The sequence below is a fragment of the Hyperoodon ampullatus genome (assembly GCF_949752795.1).
Source record: "Hyperoodon ampullatus genome assembly, chromosome: 10".
Classification (NCBI taxonomy): domain Eukaryota; kingdom Metazoa; phylum Chordata; class Mammalia; order Artiodactyla; family Ziphiidae; genus Hyperoodon; species Hyperoodon ampullatus.
Genome location: NC_136923.1, coordinates 38,022,551 through 38,048,131, shown reverse-complemented (window position 1 = coordinate 38,048,131; position 25,581 = coordinate 38,022,551). Strand labels below are relative to the sequence as shown.

The window sequence follows — 25,581 nt, the reverse complement described above, 5'->3', positions numbered from 1 at the left end:
GTGGAATAAATTTCTAGGACACAGGAAATCTGAAAATCTGAAATGCTAGTAAAGCAATTATTAGAATTTTTATGATTCGAACTTTTTGGTAGTAAAATTTTTTAAGTTTGACTTTTAAAGTATAAGAACAATAATTTCTCAGCCCAGAGCTACACACATTTGCAGTACTAAATAAATACTCTCTTTAACTTAACTCTACCTGTGTAAAGTATTGCTGATGGTAAAACTGCCACCAAGAAATTCAGATTTTCTCCACCTGTAACTTTTTATGGTAAACACTTTTCTCTTCATCAGTTCCTGGACTGAAGATAAAATCAGTGGTTTGGACATACTTTCACTGAAGCCACTGCATACACTCAAGCTTTGAGCACTGCTTAAAGCAGATGCTTTCTGAATATATGGGAAGGCGGACAGCAGACTGCCCTCATTGACATACGTTATTTCTAATACTTTTGCATGTACTTGCTGCTTCCCATAATCACTTAAGAAAAATCGTTCTTATCTGGCTGGAACTATGTAATTGGATATTGAGATAATAAGCCACTACCAAATTTTCACTTGCATCTCACTTTCATTGAATGCCTGAGTTGAAGCATCTTCCCTGAAGCAGGAAGACTTTTACCAGTGGTGTCATTAACCAACACATATTCTCAGAGCATATCACTTTGGTTTCTTATCAGCAGGTTCCAATAACAAACTACTATTTTGTCTGCAGGCAGCTGTTGGTTGTTACAAATCTTGCTCTGTTGGTATTTTGGTCTACAAAATACAGTGTGAACTTCTCTTTTATCCAAGCATCCTTTTAAACATAGAATAGCTGTCATTCCATTTTATTTGAACATATTCTAAGTATTTGACAAGGCAGTCCCCAAAATCTCTTGTATGTCATGTAGTTTGCCTTTTGCTGAAAAAGATTTTCATTCTGAATTTCATCTGAAATACTTAATTATGGTCAAATATGAATAATAAATCCCAAATGCCTTGTCTTGTTTGTGTTACTGGTAGTCTGACTGAATCATGCTGGCCGGGTATCATGGTACTTTTATCACACAGTCATTGACCACATTGGAGTGCAAGATACCAGAAACATGTTCACACTTGTATTTCACCTTCTCACCACACCTGTGAAGTCATAGATGGGGGAAATTAAGCCCACAGGAGGAGTCAACCTGCCTAAAATCTTAGAGTGAATTAATAAAAGAGCTTGATTTAGGATTTAGCCTTCTTGAATTCGGAGTTCTAAATATAGTCACCCCCTGATGAAAATATTATTCAGGTAGCATTGAAGAGAAAAGAAAAGAAAAACATTTTAATGTATGCAGTAGGATTGACAATGAGGTTTAGCTGATTATTGCAGGCTTATGACAAGATAAAAGTCCTGCTTCTATTCCTTTCATTGCTGTGGATACATGTAGCATCCCACAAGCCTGAGGGGAAAAGGAGGCAGGCCTGATGGCTGACGCAAAGTGCGTAACTAACGGGGGTGCAAGTGCCAGGCCGCCATCCAGGGCATTGTGAAGAGGGACCATTTATAATCCATACCAAGTCTGCAAGTTCAATCAGTGTGGTTCAGGGCTTCCCTGGTGATGCAGTGGTTAAGAATCCGCCCGCCAATGCAGGGGACACGGGTTCGAGCCCTGGTCCGGGAAGACCCCACATGCTGCGGAGCAACTAAGCCCATGCGCCACAACTACTGAGCCTGCGCTCTAGAGCCGGCGAGCCACAACTACTGAGCCCACGTGCCACAGCTACTGAAGCCTGTGAGCCTAGAGCTCATGCTCTGCAACAAGAGAAGCCACCACAATGAGAAGCCCGCGCACCACAATGGAGAGTTGCCCCTGCTCGTTGCAACTAGAGAAAGCCCGCATGCAGCAACGAAGACCCAACACAGCCAAAAATAAATAAATTTATTTATTAAAAAAAAAAATCAGTGTAGTTCATAGAACTGTGTCATTTAAATGGGGTTTTCACTGTAATCTGTGCTTTTAACTTGGAGTCTAGTCAGTAAAGAGATTTCATTTGGAAGCAGTCTCCTAACATTATCCTGAATAACATGCCCTAGATATTTAGGCCTGAAATGAGAAAGAAGGAAAGAGAGGTAGAAGGATAATGCTGTGCAATGTCTTAAAATGTCCAGGAAGTGGGCTGTTAGGCCCACATAAGGGAAGGGGGTGATTTCCAGCTTGGCTCTAGTCTCAGCCCCACCTACTTTGAGACCAGTTGCATCCCACATTGCCACTTGCTTCCAAAGGTAGCTGGTTCTCCTCTGAAGGGCTTCTTCACCTTTGTGTTTTCTCTCTCAGAATCCCGCCGCATCCTGCTTCCTGTGGTTCTCCATCACATTCACCTTCACCTGAGGCAGCAGAAAGAGCTACTAATCTGCTCAGGGATTCTTGGCAGCATCTTCTCCATCGTCAAGACCAGCTCTCTGGTAGTGGCCCTAGACCCACTCCACTCCCCACCCAAAGCTCTGTCCCTTTCTTGTGTTACTTTAGCCAGAGGCAGACCAACAAAGATCACTCTGTACACTTCCCAGTCAGAGAAGCTTTCATCAGTGATGGGGGTGCCCAAGTGAATGGAGGCCTCCCTGTGTGTGCCCAGCAGGCTTCTCAACACAACAGTCTTGCTATGTTAAAAAATTGTACTGCCATGAAAACACCCAGAAACATAGTTATCTGTAGTACCAAAAAGCCCAATCCTGTGCATGCTCTACTGTCAAAAGGTATTACTTCTGTATTCCTGGGAGTGTTCTAAGGATACTCACGCACAAGCACAGGGAGGCAGGCCCAGGCTGAGAGGCAGCTTGCTCATTCAGACTTTTCTGGCAGCTTCCTGGCAGCTTGATTCCACCCATATGGCATTCCTATACCATGCCAGATGAGAGCAGGGTGTACGAGAAATAAATGTTGTCCACAAGAGTTCTGAGCCTCATGGGATGGTAGATTTGTACTTTAGGGGTCAGGTTTCAACTAGTAGTGCTTTTGCCTATTTTCTTTCTTCTTTATTTTTATTTTTTAGAAGAGATCTGTGGTAGGAGGGAAGGGAGGTAGGAAAGGAGGGAAAACGTATCAGGCATGAATAAGGGTAGGAATTTATTTTAATTATATTTATTTTATATATTTATGATAATGGAAGAAATGCATATTTCTTTTAGAAAATTTGGAAACTATAGGAAAATATAAAGAAATTTAAAATAAGAATGAGTTTTAATTATGCCATCTTATTAAGTTGAGATAAGGTTTTTGGAGAATAAAATTTCAAGTGCATTTAAAATGAATGCCAGTAGCCAAGTGATAGGAACATACGAGGTTAGGTTATCCAGGAAGATAGAGCAGGAGAGGTGCTGAAAAGAAAAGAGTGTGCTTGGTTTGAATAGGATACAAGGACTCAATAGGGGGCTCTGGTATCCAGACTTAAAGTACCATCTGGTGGTGGGGGCCCAGCTTGGCAGAGTGACTGTGATGGTTGTAGTGGCCCTTTTGTTTGATCTTGGCTCCAGGCAACGCCTAGCAGCTCTCTTTCCCATCAGGCCTCAGAGAAGCAACATCAGGCACATAAGGTATACTGGTAACCCAGGGTCAGACTTGGGATGGGAGGCTTACTGCTAAAGGAAAGAGAGAAACTGAAGGGGAAAAGAAAGGGTAGGGGAGGAATGGCAGAGGAATGGGAACAGGTAAAAACCTGAAGATGATCTGGTTGTGTTTGTGGGGCTAGAGAGTCAAGTGCAATTAGTTGCTTACAACTACTCAAAGAGCCATCACAGGTTTTAAGAGTGTTATGATCAGTTCAGCAAATGAGAAAGAAGACTTTGGTCCCAAGAGCTGCTCAAATTTTTCACGTGGAATGGGGCTCATTGTAACTATATTGAATGGATGGAGGGTGGGTGAAATTTAAGCTCCATGAAAGCAGAGATATTACCTTTCCTGTTCACTTCTGTATACTCAGTTCTCAAACAGTGACTGGCACATGATAAATACTTACTGAATGGTGGGTTGATGGATAGATGGACATTTGGACCAGTAATAATATAAAGAGACTGGAGAAGAGGCAATGGGAATTTCTTTGTGAGATAATGAAAATCAAGTTATAGGGTTTAAGATTGCATGTGAGAGGTCTATAAAAAGATAGCACAGACTCTGCCTAAATTCAGAACCTGGTGACTGGGAAGCAGCCCTTAGTGAGGAGGCGTGCTCTGTTGTTTTTGTGAGGCTGCCTGAAAAAGACGCACTGAGACCAGAGTCCTTCTGGTGGACCAGGGAGCGTGAGCAAGAATGCCAAGGAGCTAGAAGTGGCATATCTGGGCAGCAGTCAGGCCTGGCAAAAAGTGAGGTCACTCAAGGAGAAAATGGTTCTCAGAAAGACTGAGATACTTCTGTGTGCATTAGCAATAGTAAAGATGCTGCCATCACACCCCCTGATGTGAATTCTTTACCATTTTCTCAAAATGTTAGTCAGCAGTGCTGTGCTTCCTCCTGACTTTCGTAGGAAAATCAAAGAAAACATTTAACTTAGAACCTTCACTTCTGCCCTGTATATTGAAATTAATGTATTTGTCTGAGGTTCAGAACTGTGGGTGTCAGGGTGGTGCTGCGTCAGGGTAAGGCCCCAGCCACCAAACCAGTGCAACAGCGGGCAGGTGTGCCTCACCTCCTTTCAGAGCCATTGTTCCAGGTTCCTTGACACTGCATACCAGTGAGGCCAGGAGCTCAGTGTTGAGAATTAAGTCAGAAGACCACTCCTGATGTGGCTGACTTGTAAGTACTGCCAGCTGCACGTCAGCAGGTCTGGCACTAACGGTGCGCTCTCTCGCTGCTCACTCCAGGAGGCAGATGTCATGGAGGAGGTAGAAATGATGGTGGAGAGCCTCTTGGACGTGCTCTTACAGACTCTGCTCACCATCATGAGCAAATCGCACGCTCAGGAGGCGGTAAGAGGGCAGCGGTGCCCGCAGTGCACAGCGGAGATCACTGTTAGTAACTAACATTCAGGTTTTCTTGCTTTCTTTTCTAACCTGGGGTTCCTCCACACCAAACCTCATCTCACCATCACACCACCTTCATCTCAGCTTCCCTTCCTGCCTGGTTGTCAGCATGCTGCCCTTTTTCCTTCTCGAGTCGGACTCCATCTCCACTCTGAAAGCTCTAGGTTCGTACTCACAGGAGTCTACTTAGGGGCAGATCCAGTGATGCTCCCTGTCCTGTTTTCCTGCACACCACCTCCATTGGCCTTTGCATTTGAGCCAAGTCATTTTCTATAATGTGGAATAAAGCAGAGACATAGTAAGAGGTTGAAGGTGAAAAATATAGACTATTCCTTTTAGGAGCAGGCTCTTGTAAATGACGTGCATGACAGTTATTTTCTCACAATTTGCTTGTACCTACAAATTAGTCGCTTTTGTCCATAGTGTTTGTATCTAAATGTCTAGCATCAGGAAAAATGTGATGAGGTAGAATTGGACTGGCATTACTGAACAATGATATCCTATGATAGAATTAGAAGAGAAACAGACTGGGAAAGCTTCTCAGGTGTGGCAAAGAGACACCCCCCCAGAACTCCCACCCCTATACAGAGTGGACTTCTTAGCCCTGATGTTGGAACATGATAAACAAATTGCTTGGAATCTTCTGGTTGGCAGGTGGAAGACTACAATGATCCCTTTGTAGAAAACCTTCTATGGGAGCAAGCCAAGCTCCAGCATGTTAGGGAGAGCAAAGAGCAGACATGAGTTCTGGAGCATTGGGCTTAGAAGGAATATCTGCTCTCTTAGGAACCCCTATTCAGGACACCCTCACTGTAAGTAAAAACATATGCACCCTGGCATGTCCTGGCAGCCCATCCTTCTAACCAGCAATGACACAGTGCTGGCTGTGGGCCAGATGCTGCTTTATGTACTCTACAAATATTAACTCATTAGCAATACTAAAGAAGTGATCTATTTTATATGGATTTAATGAAGACGGTAGCAACAATTTACTGAGCACAGGTTTATGTAGTGGACTGTTTACTTAAGTGCTTTATGTACATTAATGCATCTGATCCTCACAACAAATCTATACATTATGGCTTATGTCCATTTTTTCAGATAAAGCTGAGGTTCATGTACCTGTATATATTTTAAATACATGTATGTATAATAATTTCATGAGTCTAAAAAGGATCTGAGAGACTAAAAAACTGTTGTCAAATTCCCATGAGTTTAAAAACATTTGAAAACTGCCCAAATGAAGTAATTTTTCCTCCATCCCTCCTAAGGAGGCAACCTTGTAAGAGGAAGCCATGCTCAGCTGCCCTGTGCCAAAAATTTCCATGAGATGAGTCTTTGGAGTCCTTAAGGTGGGGTTTTCATCCATGTACCCCAGTTGGAACTTGAAGAAATTTTAAAGACTCATTTTTTTATCTTTAAATTTTTACTTAAAGCCATTAGCTCATCTTCTCATAAAGGTCAGTTTTGACTCTTCTGCTTTCCAGAGAGTTATGTTGATCTACTGTGTTCCATCTGCCTGGTCCAGTAATCACATGTAAGCTCTGGGAGGTCCCCAAGGAGATCCTTGTAGAAGGGCTTCTCCAGCCCAGCAGGATAGGGGAGTCCAGATTCTGTCCAGAGCAGGCTGAGAACCCTGTTCCCAGTAGCCCCTCCAGATTCTGTATGGTACCCTGGCAACATATAATGACAAAGGACTATGAAGCCAAAACTTTCCTAGGAAAAAAGCTAGAATATCTGTCTTACTTGGCAGTACCTCTTTGTTATAGATTAAGGTTTTTCAATTAGCCCCATGCTGCAGAGGTCTTATTAAAACTCCCAACCCCTCAGGCCCCCCTTAGCTGAAAAAAAAATTCATTTTCAGGGCCAGAGTTGTCACCTTCCCTTTCATGATCATTGGGGCCATCTCAGACCCTTCCTTCTCTCCTTGCCCTCTGTGGATTGGGGGAACACAGCTCTTGTCATTGCCTTTGCTAAGTGTTTTTTGGGTTGGTCCCCAGGGCGAGTATGTGTCCTGCCTTCTCTCATTGCTCCGCCAGATGTGTGACACCCATTACCAGCACCTCCTGGACAACTTCCAGAGCAAAGATGAGCTCAAGGTAGGCAGAAAAACATTGACCTTTCACCCGGGAAAGGAAGCATGCAACTAAGACTGCCCAGGAGTCTTCCCCCTGCCAGAGGGTGAGTGCAAGTGGCCAGTGTTGCCAAGGTATAAGATGTACCAGCCTCACTTTACATCTGACTGCATGGCTTCCAGAAGCTGAAAGCCAGCAATATTCCCATAGATCCAGACCCCAGTAACATTGGCAAGTTTTCCCTGACTGATAGCAGCCCTGTGACCATGTGCCTCTATGAGAGGCTACTCTGGGCCACACTGGTTGTCAGCAAACCAGGACTCTTCCCTTTCTTATGAACTCAACAGCTGATTTGTAGATTGCTCATGAAACAGGCTTCACAAGACCTATCAATGTTCCAGCTGTCTTTTTTCAGAGAGTGATAATCTGATCCATAATTCATATGGAAATGTGAGGAACTCAGAATAGCCAAATGGTCTTGTAAAAGAAAACAAAATTGGAGGATTCACACTTCCCAGTTTCAAAACTTACAACAAAATAGCAGTAATCAAGATTGGTACTGGCCTAAAGTTAGATAAATCAATGGAATTGGATTGAGAGTCCAGAAATAAACCTTTATATTTACAGTCAATTGATATTCAATAATGGTGCCAAGACAGTTTCAATGAGGAAAGAAGAGTCTTTTCAACAAATTGTGCTGGGACAACTTGATATCTACATGCAGAAGAATGAAATTGTACCCCTACTTCACACCATATAAAAAATTAACTCAGAAGGGATCGTAGACCTATTTGTAAAAGCTAAACTGTAAAACTCTTAGAAGGAAACATAGGAGTATATCTTTAAATCCTTGGGTTTAGCTGTGGTTTTTGAGATTTGACACCAAAAGTAGGAACAACAAAAGATAAAATAGATAATAATAGTTAGACTTTACCAAAATTAAAAACTTGTATATTTCAAAGGACGCCATCAAGAAAGTTAAACACAACCCACAGAATGAAAGAAAATATTGGCAAATCATGAATCTAATAAAGGACTTGTTTCTATTATATAAAGAACTCTTACAACTCAACAATAAAAAGGCAAATAACTCAATTTAATAATGAGCAGGGCTTCCCTGGTGGCGCAGTGGTTGAGAGTCCGCCTGCCGATGCAGGGGACATGGGTTCGTGCCCCGGTCTGGGAAGATCCCACATGCCGCGGAGCGGCTGGGCCCGTGAGCCATGGCCACTGCGCCTGCGCATCCGGAGCCTGTGCTCCGCAATGGGAGAGGCCACAACAGTGAGAGGCCCGCATACCGAAAAAAAAAATAATAATGAGCAAAGGATTTTAATAGACATGTCCCCAAAGAAGATATGTAAGTAGTCAGTACACAGTTGAAAAGATGTTCAACATCATTAGTCATTAGGGAAATGCAGATCAAAACCACAATAAGATACTGCTTCACTTTCAAAGTGGATATAATTAAAAAGACAAGTATTGGTATTAATTCTAACTTAAACATTTGGTAGAATTCACCAGTGAAGCCATCTGGTCCTGTGCTTTTCTTTGTGTGAAGCTTTTCAATTATTAATTTGATCTCTTCATTTATGATAGGTCTACTCAGATTTTCTGTTTCTTCTTTAAATGAATTTTAGTAGTTTGTATCTTTCTAAGAATTTGTCTATTTCATCTAGATTATATAATTTGTTGGCATGCATTTGGTCCATAGTAATCCCTTATAAACCTTTCTAGTTCTGTAACATTAGTAATGATATCCCTTCTTTCATCCCTAATTTTTATTTTTATTTATTTATTTATTTTTAATTAATTAATTTATTGGCTGCATTGGGTCTTCATTGCTGCAAGCGGGCTTTTTCTAGTTGTGGTGAGCAGGGGCTACTCTTCATTGTGGTGCGCAGGCTTCTCATTGCAGTGGCTTCTCTTTGTTGCAGAGCACAGGCTCTAGGCACGCGGGCTTCAGTAATTGCAGCATGTGGGCTCAGTAGTTGTGTTTTGTGGGCTCTAGAGTGCAGGTTCAGTAGTTGTGGTGCACAGGCTTAGTTGCTCCGCGGCATGTGGGATCTTCCCAGACCAGGGCTCAAACCCATGTCCCCTGTATTGGCAGGTGGATTCTTAACCACTGTGCCATCAGGGAAGTCCTATCCTTAATTTTAGTAATTTGAGTCTTCTCTCTCCTTTTTTTTCTTGGTCAGACTAGCTAAAAGTTTGTCAATTTTGTTATCTTTTCAAGAACCAACTTTTGGTTTCATTTTCTCCTCTGTTTTCCTCTTCTCTATTTCATTTATTTCTGCTCTAATTTTTCTTATTCCCTTCCTTCTGCTTACTTTAGTTTGTTCTTCTTTTTCTAGTTTCTTTTTTTTTTTTTTTTACAAATTTAAGTTTTTGTTTTTTTTTTTTTGAAGATGTTGGGGGTAGGAGTTTATTAATTAATTAATTTATTTTTGCTGTGTTGGGTCTTTGTTTCTGTGTGAGGGCTTTCTCTAGCTGTGGCAAGTGGGGGCCACTCTTCATCGCAGTCCATGGTCCTCTCACTATCGTGGCCTCTCTTGCTGCGGAGCACAGGCACCAGACGCGCAGGCTCAGTAGTTGTGGCTCACGGGCCTAGTTGCTCCGTGGCATGTGGGATCCTCCCAGACCAGGGCTTGAACCTGTGTCCCCTGCATTAGCAGGCAGATTCTCAACCACTGCGCCACCAGGGAAGCCCCTCTAGTTTCTTAAGGTATAATGTAGGTTATTGATTTGGGATCTTTCTTCTTTTTAATATAGGCACTACAGCTATAATCTTTAGCTTCATCCCTTAAGTTTTGTTTTGTTTTGTTATTTCATCCCTTAAGTTTTGATTTGATATGTTTTCCCTGTTATTCATGTCAAAAAGCTGTTCCTAATTTCCTTGTGGTTTCCTCTTTGATGCATTGGTTATTTGGGAGTGTACTGTTTAATTCCACATTTTAAAAATTTTTCCTAAATTTCCTTCTTGATTCCATCTTTCCTTATTGATTTCTAGCTCCCTTTCATGATGGTTGGAGAGCATGCTGTGTGTGATTTCAGCTCTTTTAAATTTACTGCGGCTTTCTTTATGGCCTAACATTGTCTGCCCTAAAGAAGAGAATGCACATGTCCTTCTGTGTGCATTTGAGAAGAATGTGTGTATTCTGCTATTGTTGGATGGAGTGTTGTATAGATGTCAGTTAGGTCTAGTTAGTATATAGTATTGTTCAAGATTTCTTTTTAACTATTTATTTATTTGGCTACATCGGGTCTTAGTTGTGACTTAGTTGCAGCATGCAGGATCTTTCATTGCGGCATGTGGACTTGTCTATAGTTGTGATGCACAGGCTCTAGAGCGTGTGGGCTCAGTAGTTGCAGCACACGGGCTCTCTAGTTGTGGCACGTGGGCTCCAGAGCACACGGGCTCAGTAGTTGCGGCGTGCGGACTTTCTAGTTGTGGTGCACGGGCTCTAGAGCACGCGGGCTTAGTTGCCCCGTGGCATGTGAGATCTTAGTTCCCTGACCAGGGATTGAACTCACATCCCCTGCATTGGAAGGCAGATTCTTAACCACTGGACCACCAGGGAAGTCCCATTCAAGATTTCTTTTTCCTTGATGATCTTCTATTTAGTTGTTCTATACATTATTGAAAATTGTACATTAAAGTCTCCAATGTCATTGTTGAATTGTCTGTTTTTCCTTTCAGTTTTGTTAGGTTTTGCTTCCTGTATTTTGAGGCTCTCTTTTAAGTGCACTTATGTTTATGTCTTCCATACCAACTGACTCCTTTATTACTGTAAAATGTTCTTTTTAATCTCTATTAACAATTTTTGTTAAAGTCTATATTGTTTGATGTTAACATAGCCACACCAGTTTTCTTTTGGGTACTATTTTCATTGTATATATTTGTCTATCCTTTTACATTCAATATATTTGTGTCTTTGAATCTAAAGTATTTATGTATCTTGTAGATAACATACAATTGGATCATGTTCATTTTTTAATCCCTTCTTCCTGCCTCTGCCTTTTGATTGGAATGCTTAACCCATTTACATTTGTTGTAATTACCAGTAAGAGGATTTACACCTGCCATTTTGCTATTCGTTTTATATCTGTCTTATATATGTTTCCATAATTTCCTGTTTCATTTCACATCTTATAATTTCTTTGTTGAAAACTGGACAATTTAAATAATGTAGCAAGTCTGGAAATCAGATTCCCTTCCCCCTGCCCACATCCCTAGGGTTTGTTGTTGTTTCATTTTTGTTGTTGATATTTGTTTGTTTAGTGACTTTCCTGGACTAATTATTTAATGTCTGCATTTTTTGTTGTGTGCAGCCCCTGAAGTTTTCATTCAGTTAGCTTAATGATAAGCTAATAACTAGACAGATTTTCTTAAACACCTTAAATCAATGAGTCTTCCACTTTACTAAGTGTCTCTGTGTGGGGTTGGGGCTCACCTTCAGTGCTTCAGCAGTTTACGTTGCTGCCTTAGCCTTCACTTCTTGCTTGCATAGAGCCCCAAAGTCAGCCAGAGGTGACAGATTAGGCTTCTTAGGTCTTTCCTGGGGATGTGTATAGCCCTGTGCACATATGTGGCATTCTAGATTCCTAGGAATATGTCAGAGCTTTTCAAAGCCCCAAGTGTATGTCTCATTACCCAGATTTTTCTTTTAAGTGTTTTGGCCACTCTCTTGTTTGTCGCAATTGATATGATTGCTTCGTGCAGCTGGGATGTTAAATTATTATGGCTGATTTTTTCAACAGCTGCACTAGGGATAAGGCTTTTCTCACTTAGTGAACTCTGAGTCTGGTCAATTAAGCCCTCTGAATGGGGCTTTCCCAGGTTGCTGCCAAACAGATCAAACAGTAACAATTCTCTTGGGATGGCACTTTTTCGGGAGCTCCAAAACCATTTTGTCCCTTCTAGTGACTGCTAGGGTGCTGGTTTTTACTACTACCATGGTTCTATAGCTGCTTGTTTTCAAGGATACCTTGAAGATAGGGAGAGAGGGGGGATGGGAATGGGGAAAGTTAAAACACAATAAAGCTCACTTTTCCTACTGAGATTCAACCATTTTTCTTAAATAACACTTCTTATTGTTGCAAGCCTTTCATTAACCAGTCTTTGTGACTGTTCTCATTGCTTTCATGGAGGAGCACTTCTGCTATCGCTAAAGTGCTTCTCTTGTCAATGTGTTCTTAACATCCAGGAAAGCAAGTTCTTACAGTCAAGTGCTCAGGGGTCATGCCCCAAAGATTGAGAATGATGGACTCTGGTGGATACCATTTCTGCTGGACCCCCTGTGCTTTGGTCGTTAGGCACTGGGCTGAGTGGGTATAGTGCATCTCTTCTACCCAGTTTGGGACTGGCCTGTGAGAGTGCCCAGACCTCACCCTCATGCAGCCCTCTAAGAGAAAAGCAGCTCACAAAGGGAACCAGAGTCTCACCTACTGGTCCCATACATTCTCATGGTCTAGAGGTCAGGAGAGCCCTGTTGAGGAAATGTATGCTGCAGTGGTAGAGGTATGGTGTCTCACATCAGATTTTCCTCTCGGACCAGGAATTCCTGCTGAAGATTTTCTGTGTGTTCCGGAACCTGATGAAGATGAGTGTCTTTCCTCGGGACTGGATGGTGATGAGACTTCTCACAAGCAAGTGAGTGTGGAAGGGCCCTGCACCAGCATCCACAGAACTGTTCCCAGACTAAGGAGAGTGTGTATATGTGTGAGAGAAAAAGCAAGTCAGAAATCAAAGTCGAAGCCATGGGGACAGAGAGGAGAGGGCACATGTGAAAATGTTTGGAGGCACAATCAGCAGGACTTGGCCATTTACGAAAGTTCAAGGAGAAGAAATAGTCAAAGATAGTTTAAAACTGGAATCTAAGTGCCTGGCAGACGATGTCATGGTAAGGATAGAAAAGGAACTTTTAAGAATGAGAAATATAATACCCAGAGAAGGGTTCCTCCTTGAGGAGGGCCTGTTCATTGGCCTCTGTTGCTTTGTAGTTTCAGGCAGTATCCCAAGGCCTCCTCTTGATTTGATTTGTGTTGTCTGCCAGACACTGCTTGCCTTCCACAACAAGTGCTAATTACCCACCTGAGACCTGGCTGTGAGGCTCTCTCTGACCACTTCTAATGCTGGCCACAGAATTCACTCTAAGGCTGACCCCAAATTGTCTGCCCCATTCATATTTCTACGCTGTGCTTCTAACTGGCAAACCAGACAAGTAATGTGGGTAGTAAGGTGCTTGCTTGTGGGAGAAGGCCACTTGGCCTCCACTCTCTGGTCTACTGCCCGCTCCCTCTGATCTGCCTTTTATGTTGACATTATGCAGTGCGGTGAAATTATTTATGTTAGATATATTACCAAGGTGTCAGCATGGTCTTTCTACTTTGTACCTTTTATAGCACTCTTTTTTCTTTTTTCAAAACTGCAAACATTTTATACAGAACAGAAGAAGGGTTTTAAACAGAGTTGCACAGATATTTCCTTAAATAGTGGATTTTCCATTTGACCCCCTCTTGTTTCTCTTAGCTCTAGTCAGGGCACCTCAGGCTCTCCAGCCCATTCTGCAGGAGCAGGCTCTTCTTTCAAAGCTTTTACTTTTCAAATTTGTTTGCTGGTGACTAGTCTCTCTAATGCACTGTTTTTGCCTTGCCCCTCTTCTGCACCAAGGCTTCGGATGTAAGCTCCTTTGCCAGGCATCCAATACCCTCTGTAATCAAACCCTTACCTGCCTGTCCCACTTCACTTTCTCCCTCCCTTGACCTGTGCCATCGGTTCTAGCAAATCAGCCTCCCATTGCCCCTTAAATGTGCCCAGGTGAAAATTGAAAGTGATATTCTAGATCAAAGGCTGAAATCAAATGACTTATACATGAAAATAATAGTATATGACAAAAGTAGAGGTTTAATAACTATACAACCCTATTATCAAGTAAAATAATAGAATGCTACTCTAAGTCCTCTGGTGGTCATAATATATGTTCATTATCCAAGGTCCCCAAAATACTAGAATCACTCTTTGAACTGGAAGAAACCTTGAAGAACCATTAAACCTCACTCCCCTTCTTTTATAGGCAGGGAAAATGGGGCCCAGAGAGAAGTAGTACCAAGGCCAGGTAATGGCAGAGCTAGGTCTAGAACCGACTGGTGGGGCATTTCTCCAAGATGGGCTTTTTGTGGGGTTTGTGCCATCTCTCTCTCTCCTTTAAAGTCACATCTTACACGAGAGCTAGTTGTACTCAAGAAGTTTGCACACGGGCCATAGACCGTTGATACTAAGCTATAGGATGCCATCGTTAGTCTTTTAACTCTGCCAACACCTTGTTCCCTTACTGCAGTATTATAGTCACTACAGTCCAGTACCTGTCTTCTGCACTGCACAAGAATTTCACAGAGACAGACTTCGACTTTAAGGTAGGAGCTCCTAAAATCCATCACTGTCTTTGTAATAACCCTGGAAAGCCAGAAACTAAGCTCATTGTTTTGTTTTTGTTTTACTTAAAACAACCATTTTATTTTGCTCACAAGTTTTCAGGTCAGGAATTTGAGAAGGATTCAGCTAGGTGTCTTCTAGGTGGCTGGGGGCTTTCTTAATATGTTCATAGTATCAAACAGTTTCCAAGCTTGCTAGTAATTAGAGTATGACCTAGAAGACCCCTGTTGGAGGTGTTGGGAGCCAGACATCCATGAGTTTGTTTTCTAGTCCAGAATCAACACTACTGGTTTCAGGGAAGTCAAGAAAGGGTGGGGGGGAAGTCCTGTTTGCAAAGATATTTTTTTTTTAAATCAAGATCTTAACACTGTAAAATGAATTCTGTGCTACATGCATATATTTAGAATCTCTCCTTGCAAGGTTAAGGACTCAGGCTTTCACATATTTCCTCTTGCTCTCTCTCTCTCTAGGTGTGGAATTCTTATTTTAGCCTGGCAGTTCTGTTCATAAATCAGCCAAGCCTTCAGCTAGAAATCATTACTTCTACCAAGAGGAAGAAGATTCTAGATAAGTAAGCCATATGTCTCTTATTCATCTTCCTACCATGTGCCCAGATGGGGTTATGTTTCCATAAGGGGCTCCTTAAGAAGTCCACATGGTTCTCACTGAGGTAGCCTCCCAAGGAGCCAAGTATAAGAATTCAGTTGAGAGCCAAAAAACTTAGTATTTTGGGAAGCTTTAGAAACAGTGCTGAAGTACTGGCCTCCTGGGGTTTGTAGCCCCGTCTTCCTGAACCTTCTCCCACTAATAGCTGGTTCCTGTGTTCTATTCCCAGGTATGGGGACATGCGTGTGATGATGGCTTATGAACTGTTCAGCATGTGGCAGAATTTGGGTAGGTCTTTTCTCCATATTTTTCCCTTACACATATTGCATAGCCAAATAAAAAGTGACAAGACTAATTACTTCCCCCAGGTTTTGTGAATGTTAATTCAGACCCAAGAGATCTTTACATATCTTTAACATAACACCTCAGATGGATGGTATAGTGTAGCACATGTGCACAAAGCCCTTGGCAGGGAGAGTTAAGCTGAGAAATAAGACCCCAGTAATACATATGCACAATCCCTTTTTTGAGAACCAAAGTCAAAAGGAAAAAAAGAAGATGAGGCTATAAGACTATAAGATCCTCTGTGCTCTTCATGTCCCAGTCCAGATGATACAGGCCCACAAGCATAGATCTTGGAGATAGTCAGCACATGAGCAAGGGCAGCTATTCATTTTAATAAAGATTGAAACACTTCTTGGGTCTCTGGTATTCAGGCATCCAGACGAGGTTCCTGCTGCCAATTGCGTGTAAGAAAGGAATTGCAGCCTCTAGGTGAGATTGATTTTCATCTCCTTTCTTTTGACAGCTTCTCTTTACAGCTTCTGTAATATCCACTGGTTTGGATCTCAAATTGTCAGGTTTTGGTAGAATCCTTGGATTGCCCTGGTGACTAGGTGGGCCATCCTCTGATACTGTAGGCTTCTTAGTGGCCTGTCAGGATGCTAGAGAAGCTGCTGCTCTTCTTCCTAGTGAAGGCTGCTTTCAACTAAGCTCATGGCTCTGAAGTCTTAGGAATGATGGCCATAAAATCTTATCCTTCTCCATTAACCATCCCAGTCACAGCTCTAGAGGCAGCAGGCAAGGTGCAAGGCATTCCTGCCTGCACTAGGGCCTTCTGTCCATGAGTGGGGATGCGTTTCCCCAAACCAGCTTTCTAGCTTCAGTACTCTTACTCCCTGCATCCAGCATGGTCCAGGTATAGATTTTAACCCCGAAGATGACTCTGAAATTCCCAGGAACACATGGGACTAGCAACTGTACCAAATACCAAGATTGGAATATGCAGAATCTGCCTCAGAGCTAACAGTTGCTCTTTAAATAGGCTTTTAACATGGAAGAAATCAAAAAACATGTCAAACTTGCCTGATAAAGCCATTCCTGCCTCATTGTTTTGGGTGGAAATGACATTTTCTAGTTCTCGAGAACTGATTTTACTTGACCATAACAGTCACTGCACAGGCCCACAGTTTGTCTCCTTAGTCTCTGAAGAACTGAAAGCAGAGCTCTGGAAGATGGTTCACTAGCTTTACCATTACAAGGAAAAGTTCTCCCACGGTCTTCAAGACTGGCCCTGGCTTCTGGGAGCATGCCCCAAATGACAAGCTAATCACAGGGAGAGTCACACCACACACTTCCCATGGAAAGGCCTCATTAAGAAAACTGAGGGATGAGCCAAGCTGGTCTGAATAAATGTAATGCTACCATCAAAAATGCAGTGTGAAGACAAGGGATGGGGCTTGGAGGGTGCACAGAGAGTCTCTCAGCCAGTCTGTCAGGGTAGGGCTGTGCAGGAGGCTCCTGCTAACTCAGGAGGGGGCCTCTTGGGCACACTTGAGCACAGGCAGTGACGAGGCCTATGGATTTCAGATCACTAGTGGCTGGACCTGGGACTGAACATCCTTATCACTTAAATGCCTCTGGGCTAGAGGCAGAAACCCCAGGGATAGTGCATTGTGTTTAAGCAGAAATAGATGAATTTTCCTTGCTAAATAAACACTATGAACAGATTATCTGAAACTATTACAGTGTACTCAGAAATCCTATTCTGTCTAGAGTAGTGAACTCTGTTCCTTGACCTTCAGAAATCCTATTCTGTCTAGAGTAGTGAACTCTGTTCCTTGACCTCAGAATGATTTTCAGATAGTTTGTAGAACCTCCCAGTAAATTCTTTGGAAAGAATTTGTGCCTGTTGAAAGTTTGTTTTAACTGTACTGGGCCAGTTTAATCCATGAACTCTAAAAAGCCAAGAGAAGCGGGTATCTCAGAAATCTATAGGGGAGAGCTTGCTATGCTCTCAGATGCTTCCAGTGAAGATCAAATCATGTGTATGGCCCCACTTGGGAAGCTTCTATGGAAGGAGCAAAGCAACCATAAACTAATATCTGTTGGGTTTTGTTGTTCAGGTGAACATAAGATCCACTTTATTCCGGGAATGATTGGTCCTTTTCTGGGTGTGACACTGGTCCCACAGCCAGAAGTGCGGAATATCATGATTCCCATCTTTCATGACATGATGGACTGGGAGCAAAGGAAAAATGGCAACTTCAAACAGGTAAGACAACACCTGGCAGTGTTAAGGGTGCTCTCCGCTGGAATGGACCCCTTTTGCCCAGGCACGTGATCCAGATGCCTGGCTATAGTTCCAGTGGAAGTAGGCTGTAACTTGGCCATCTTGAGTCCTGTTCAAGGATTTCCTTTACTTACTGGCCAGAATTGATTTGTGGATTTTCTTCCTGAAGTTAGAGGCCAGAAAAGAATCAGAGGAACGGAATTGAACATCATGTGAAAGGAACTTTCTGATCAAGGAGAGAATGACAGACTGTAACCTCCCAACTTCATTCAGGAGGAGGTCCTGGGAGTGTTGTCTCTTCTCTCTGGAGGTTCCCCAGTGTGTGTGGTCTGGGCATTTCTAAGGCTAGAGCCCGGACCAGATGACTTCTCATAGCCTAGAATTTCACAGACTCCTGCACAGAGGGGTGGGTCCATGAGGTGTAAGCCCTTGGCTTCTGACTGACTTCAGGTTGTCCCTCTGTGCAGTTCTTCTGCCACCCCTAAGGTGGAGGAGATGGCCCCTGCCCTTTTATCTAGAGCTCCAGGGAATAGGATTAGGAATAATAGGTAGAAAACAGTGGTAGAAAAGCCAATTTTAGCTAATAAAAGAAATAATTTGCTAGCAACAAGTTATTTGCTGTAAGCTGGCCTGCTTTCAGAGATGGGGAGTTCCTCTTTGCTGGTGGTTCTCAAACAGAAGCTCCCTGTAGGCCTTGAGGAGAAATTTCTACTTTGGCTTGGGGACTATAACCAGTTCCCCACTAAGCTCCCTCCCAACCCTGTGATTCTGGGATGACCCAGTGCTCTTAGAGTGAGTGACTGTAACAGTGAGGAACAGACCAGGCAAACAGTAATTTTTAAATTTTTATTTATTTTTAAATTTACAAAGAGTAGAATTCAGTCTTTGGGATTTACAACTCTGTAAGTTTTGGTAAACACATAAAGTCATGTAACCACTACCACAGTCAAGATTTTTTAATTCCTAAAAATTCCATCTTGCTGCTCCTTTGTAGTCAAACCCTTCCCTTCCCTTTAACCATGGCAGCCATTGATCTATTCTCCTTCACTATGTGTGCCTTTTCCAGAATGTCATGTAAAGGGAATCATGTAGACTGTAGCCTTTTGAGACTGGCTTCTTTCACTTAACATAATGCCTTTGAGAGATTCATCCATTTTGTTAAATGTATCAGTTTTTCTATTGCTGAGTAGTATGCCATTGCAGTTTATTCATTCACCATTTGAAAGACATTTGGGTTGTTTACACTTTTTGGTGATTATGAATAAAGCTTCTGAAAAACTTTTCTTTACAGGTTTTGTATGAATATAAACTTTCATTTTTCTTAAGTAAATACCTAGGAGTAGGATTGTTGGGTATTGTGGTAAATGTATATTTAACTTTATAAGCTAGCAAACTGTTTTCCAAAGTGACTATACCATTTTGAAATCCCTACAGCAGTGTATGAAATTTCCAGTTGATCCATATACTCATCAGAATTTGATATTATCTCTTTGTTTATTTTAGCCATTCTAATAGGTGTGTAGTTGTATATCACTGTGGTTTTAATTTTCACTTCCCTAATGACTAATGAGGCTGAACGTCTTTTAATGTGCTTATTTGCTATCTTTGTATCTTCTTTGGTGAAATGATTTTATTCAAAACTTGTGTTTATTTTTAATTGGGCTGTTTGTTTTCTTATTGTTGAGTTTTTAGGGTTCTTTATATATTCTGAACGTAAGTCCTTTGTTGAATATATGATTTACCAGTATTTTCTCTTAGCTTGTCTTTTCATTTACTAAACAATGTCTTTCACAGAACAAAAGTTTTTAATTTTTATGCGGTCCAGTTGATCATTATTTTTCTTGTATGGATCATGCTTTTGGGATCATATCTGAGAACTCTTTGCCTAACCCAGGACCATAAAATTTTCCTCTTTTGTTTCTTCTAGAAGTTTTATAATTTTATATTTAGATCTATGATCTGTTTTGAGGTAATGTTTGTATAGGTGTGAAGTATGGGTCAAGGCTTTTCATTTTTCCTTTTTACATGTGGATGTCCAGCACCTTTTGTTGAAAAGACTGTATTCTTTGTTGAAAATCAATTGACCATATGCATGTGGTTCTCTTCCTGGACTCACTAGTCTTTCCATTGATCTATATGTCTAATCTGTCACCATACCACACAGTCTTTATTATGGTAGCTTTATAGTCTTAAAATTAGGTTGTGTGAATCCTCCGACTTTGGGGTTTTTTTCAATATTGTATTAGCTATTCCAGTTCCTTTTCTCATAAATCTTAGAATCAGCCTGTCAGTATCTATAAAAATTCCTGCTTGGATTTTGATTGGGATTGCATTGTAATCTATAGATCAAATTGGGAAAATTGATATCTTAATAGTACTTAATAAATACTTCTAGTCCTTGAAGACAGTATATCTCTCCATTTATTTAGGTGTTCTTTGATTTCTTTCATTAATGTTTTGTAGTTTCAGCATACAGATCTTGCACGTGTTGTTAGATTTATATGTAAGTATTTTCTGGGTTTTTTGATGCTATTATAAATTATTCTGATTAAAAATCTTTAATTTTCAGTTGTTTGTTGCTATTATGTAGAAATATAATTGCTTTGTACATTAACATTGTATCCTCCACCCTTGCTAAACTCACTTATTAGTTCTAGAAGCTTTTTTGTAGATTCCTTGTGATTTTATATTTAGATAATCCTATCACCTGTGAAAAGAGACAGTTTTATTTCTTCCTCTCTAATCTGTAAGCCTCTTATTTCTTTTTCTTGCCTCATTGCACTGGCTAGGGCCTCTGGTCTGATGTTAAATAAGAGTGATAAAAGTTGACATCCTTGCCTTGTTCTTAATCTTAGGGGAGAGCATTCAGTGTTTCACTGAAGTATGATGCTAGTTCTAGGTTTTGCATAGATGCTCTGTATCTTGAGTAAACAGTATTTAAGATAAGAATCCATTTTTAGAGTGTGCAGCTCTATTGCCTTCAGAACTTCAGGAAATAATAACTTCAAACAGAAAAGAACTGTTGCTTTTCTATGTTGCCACAACATGTGCCTTCTAATTGTGCAAAATGCACAACTGCCTGATGAGAGAACCTGGTTACCAAGAAGTAGATGACATTGTGGAACTGCACTACATAGGTCATCTGAGTCTACTAAAAGAAGAGCTGGGCTGTACTTAACCATCACTAACACTGAATAAGGAAGGTTAGCTTTGTGGAAGGCTAAGTTGGAGCTCATTTGGCTCACACTTCAAGACTCAGCTGATGGGTAGCATTCTTTCCTCCAATAAGACTGTCATGAATAACTGATATCCAGCAAGCCATGTAAACCTCGTTGTCCCTGGTTAAAAAAATCTTGCTGCTGCTTCCCTTTGCCATTACATATTTTAAAAGAGTAGTCTACTCTTTTCATCGCCACATTTCCACTTCCCACCCTCCTATCAGTTCAGTCTAATGTATATTGTGCACCCGCTTTTGTTGACATTGCTGTCTTGAATAACCTTCTAATCCTTAAAATCCAATTGACTTTTTGGTCTTGGTTCTAGTTGTGCTTTCCACAGCTTTGGCTCTATTAACTCCTCCCCTACTTCTTACCACCTACTATAAATACTTCTTCTAATTATAAAAACAGTACTTATTTAATGTAGAAAAATTAAAAATGCAAGTAAGCTATAGTGAAAAGATTTAACTCATAATTGTACTGTTAGTAACTTGTCGGGGAGAGGGGCTGGGCATGTCTTTTTAGACTTTTTTTCCCAATGCATAGAGTTTTTTAAGTTAACAAATGGAATCATTGTGTGCATTGTTTTTTTTGGAACCACTGTGTATGTTGGTTTTTAATCTCCTTGTTTTAGTAGCACCTTGTCATCACTGTCCTTCATGTCAGTTACTGCCCCTCTGCACCACACTGTCAGTTTAGAGGCTATGTGGTATTCCACTGCATAGCTTGGACCACAGTGTATTTAATCAGACTCCTAGGTTTTGTGGGGCTTTTGGTTGTTTTGTTTGTTTATTTGTTTTTTGGCCGTGCCCTGCAACTTGAGGGATCTTAGTTCCCCAACCAGGGATCGAACCGGGGCCCATGGCAGTGAAAGCACCAAGACTGCCAACTCCTAACCACTGGACCACCAGGGAATTCCCAGTCTCATAGTTTTAGGAACTTAGGTTCATTCCAAATTTTTGCTGTTAATACTACAAAAGTATATCCATTTTAAGTTACTTTCTTAGGTAAATCTCTCACCTGTAATTGCTGGATCAAAGAGCAAAAACATTTAAGTTTTTACAGCACTATGTCTGTCCAACAACCTCTGTTGTCTGTAGACTACTCAGACCCCAGGCCACTTTCTGTGTGTGCCCCATCCAAGCACTGCCCATGCTGAGCTGTGTCAGCTGTTATCCCTGCCTCCTCTACCAGATGATGAGTTATTGGGGCCAGGACCATTTCTTGTGCTTTTATTTTTTAGAACCCATGCCTGAGACATGGTGGGTTCATGAAGATGAAAATCAAAACTAACATTCATTGAGCACTTCCCAAGAGCTAGGGCACAGTGACACTGAAGAGGAATGTTCACCACCGTTACCATTTCACAAATGCAGAAATTTAGGCTTAAGTAGATATTTTGTACAGAAGTAGGCAGCTGGTTATGTCACAGGACAAATGTTTGTTGAATGAATAACAAGGTGTCACTTCAGGAATATTGGTTTTATAAAATAAAAGTAACTCCGCAGACCTGAAATCATCAGTATTACCAATTACAACATGATATATCTGAAGAACTTAGCATTTTGTTTAACTTAGAGACATTGATTTTGCATACATTGATCTTCAGTGTCTCATTTTGGATTTCTCAATTTTTCTTAGTAACTTCTTTCTTTATCAGCACTGCAGGGAGTGAGGAAGTAATGTCCCTGAATCCTTCCATCACCAGCTCCTTTGCCTAATACAGAAGTTCTAACACTTGAATAGGCATCAGAACAACCTGGAGGGCTTATTAAAACACAGACTGCTGCCCCACAACCCCTGAGTTTTTAATCCAGTGGAGCCTGAGAATTTGTATTTCTAACAAGATTTCTGGTGACTTGATGCTGTTGGCCCAGGGACCCATTTTGAGAACTCCAGGGAACAGCTGCACCCACATTCGCGCTGTTGTACTCTCTGCTGCTCCAGGTCCCTTCCCCAACTTTGCCCTGTTCTGGAAAGCACAACCTGTACCTGCGTGTGTGATGAGAAATCCCAACCTGACTTTACATGATCCCAGCAGGCAAGTCCCTGCTGGTGCCTTTTCTCCACACGGAGAAAGGCAGATGGCCTCGATCCCTAAGGACCCCTGATCTCAGACTTTGTATTTCCTCTGGAAAGTACATTCAAGCAGCTGACTGATTAGGCCAAACAAATGTACAACAGTCTCCATCCTGGCCATACCAGACCACTATAAAAGGGCCATATTTATTCATCCATTCTCATTTTCTGCTGATAGGGTTTCAGAAACCGTAACTGCCTTTGATGAATTTCCTAATTCAATTATTTTTTTAATATTTCACCGTCTTAGGATTCTGGCCCTATGTGGAGTGAGAAAATGCTTTTGTTATAGCTCATTATTAAATGCAACCATGCCACTTTTTGTTTATATAAAAATCTATATAAATAATTGCACAATACCACATTTTAAAGGCTAATGAACAGTTTAAAAGATTTTTATCTCACATCACTTACAACTAATTTCTCACCTCAGAGTATATGCATTGAGGCCTGTTAGAGAAGTGGCTTAACACTGTTGAATGCCTTGCAGATTAGTGGGGTAGGAATGAACGCAGTATTGCTCCTTATGGTTTAAGAATCCAATAACAAGTGCAGGGGGCCCCAGTGACGAGGCAGCGGCAGGGGCAGCAGCTCCAAGGGCTTTAGGTCCTGTGAGGACAAAGAATAGAGCCTTTTATCCTGAAGGGAACACATCTCCCTCAGCCCAGACTAATGCCAACCATTAAAGTGAGGACCAGCCTCCCAAAGCAAGCTTTCTTTGTGGCTGGCTGATAGAGGGTAAAGTTCTAACCAAATGTATCTTATACATATCAATTCCTTTGAATGAACATTTTTTAAGAAAGAAAAACACTGGACAAAGGCCTCTTTTGGATCCAAAATACTTCTCTCACCAGAGAGTCCTTGCCTTTTGCCCCTAGGGAAAAGAGTATCTGAGACATATGTGTAAGTTCCAACTCATTTAAACCACTAGAGTGGGAGCCCTTCCTGATTGGGGAGGCAGGGTGGTTTCTCAGTGCTGTAGATGAGATCCTGCCTTCTCTAGGATTTATTTGGTGCAAGGAAAAACTCAGGAAGCAGTTCCCCACCATCCTCACCTATCACAGGGGCTGGATTTCCCATCCTTCCTCTGAGGTCAGTTCGGGTTTACAAAATCTCTGCTTCCCTCTAGGTGGAGGCCGAGCTGATTGACAAGCTGGACAGCATGGTGTCAGAAGGGAAAGGCGATGAGAGCTACAGGGAGCTCTTCAGCCTGCTGTAAGCTGCTTCAGCCCCAAGCACCTCACGTTGGGGGAGGGGGTGAAGTGGGCTAATGAAGGGTAGGGGTGCAACCTGCGCTGGGCAGGCTTCAGAGGGTGGGTATCCGGAGAGACCAGGGTTGTTCCTGGTGGTAGCAGTGCTCACCTTCTGTCAACAAGAAAGTGACATCATGACAGCAAGCTCTCTCAGGGATTGCCATAGTTGACTAAAGATGCAGGGACAGGTGATAACTCTGAGCTCCTGGATTTGCTGATAGCAAAAGGATCATCGTATATCTTCATACCATGTACTGTATCTAGTTGGGCAAACAGTTCATGGGGACTCAATGAGGGCTCAAGGCTGACATTTCGGGTGGGGGGAGGGAGGGAATTAAATCTCTGCTTTGTAAGATTGTACAATCAGCTTGAAAAACACTGCCATGAATTTTGTGACTTGAACACATTACACCCCCTTCCAAACCAGTTTCCATTTGTGAAACAGGGTGGTTGTACTGACTGACGTCAAGGGTCCCAGGTCCACCAGTTGTGGCTTCTGTCTTGAGTTGATGGAGGCCAAGAGACCTTACAGAGCTAGCCACAGGGCTAAGCCCAAAGGAGGGACTCAGGAGAGCCATGGTCCTCCCAGATAGATAGTAAAGTTGGGTATTTTATCTTCCTAAAAAACAAAATTTTAAGACATTTACAGCTCTAGAGCCCTCTCCTATCTCACTCATTATCTCTAGCTTTGAGATTTTCTTTATTTTAGTGACATTTTTAAGATAAACCTGTAATATATTTTCTAATAATAATACTGTACATTTGCTTAGAACTTTACAGTGTACAAAATTTGTTGACATATCTGATTTAATCCTCACAACACACCTGTGAGGTGGGCAAGGCAGATATCCTGAGGAGTAGAGGTGATGACACTGAGCTCAGAGAAGTGGTAGCATGGCCTCAGTTGCATGGGCAGTAAGAAGCAGCTCTGGGGGTACAGCACAGATATTCCAGTTTCAAGAGAGGGAAATCTTTCTGCTATACCCTGCCTACTTTGTTCCTTGATGAGTCATGCAATAAAATGTGAATTCATTTGAAATTAAATTTTAATTTTAATTTGTGAAAATGAATCCATCCTTTAGTATTTCTCTTTTAGCTGAAGATGTTTCTAATTGTGGAAATAAGGAAGAGAAATCTCTTCCTAAGCCACTAACCGATGATTTTACTATGAAGGAAAAAGCACAAAAATAACTTGCTATTAATAATTACCTGACCAAATAGTGTTACATAAACACTGTTCACGTCTGAGAACTGAAAGCCACTGATAAACAAGGAGCAGCATTTCCCAATTTGTGTTTGGGGAAGATGTTTGTAGGTATGCTGGGGGGAGGTGGGAGTGGATCATGGGCTAATCAGTTTAGAAAA

The 25,581-nt window shown here is 41.6% G+C and overlaps 1 protein-coding gene across 1 annotated transcript in view; it reads left to right on the top strand.

Moving 5' to 3' along the window:
• The window catches only part of DOCK3 (dedicator of cytokinesis 3), a gene marked incomplete at both ends in the record, with an annotated part of 415,489 nt that overhangs the window by 351,560 nt on the left and 38,348 nt on the right, over positions 1-25,581 (top strand). Inside the window, 9 exons of the mRNA XM_079712090.1 lie at positions 2,304-2,431; positions 4,823-4,969; positions 6,982-7,080; positions 12,612-12,706; positions 14,394-14,469; positions 14,959-15,059; positions 15,324-15,382; positions 17,500-17,648; positions 24,093-24,178. Of these exons, the coding sequence (XP_079568216.1) occupies positions 2,304-2,431; positions 4,823-4,969; positions 6,982-7,080; positions 12,612-12,706; positions 14,394-14,469; positions 14,959-15,059; positions 15,324-15,382; positions 17,500-17,648; positions 24,093-24,178 (940 nt within the window). The remainder of the gene's footprint in view (positions 1-2,303; positions 2,432-4,822; positions 4,970-6,981; positions 7,081-12,611; positions 12,707-14,393; positions 14,470-14,958; positions 15,060-15,323; positions 15,383-17,499; positions 17,649-24,092; positions 24,179-25,581) is intronic.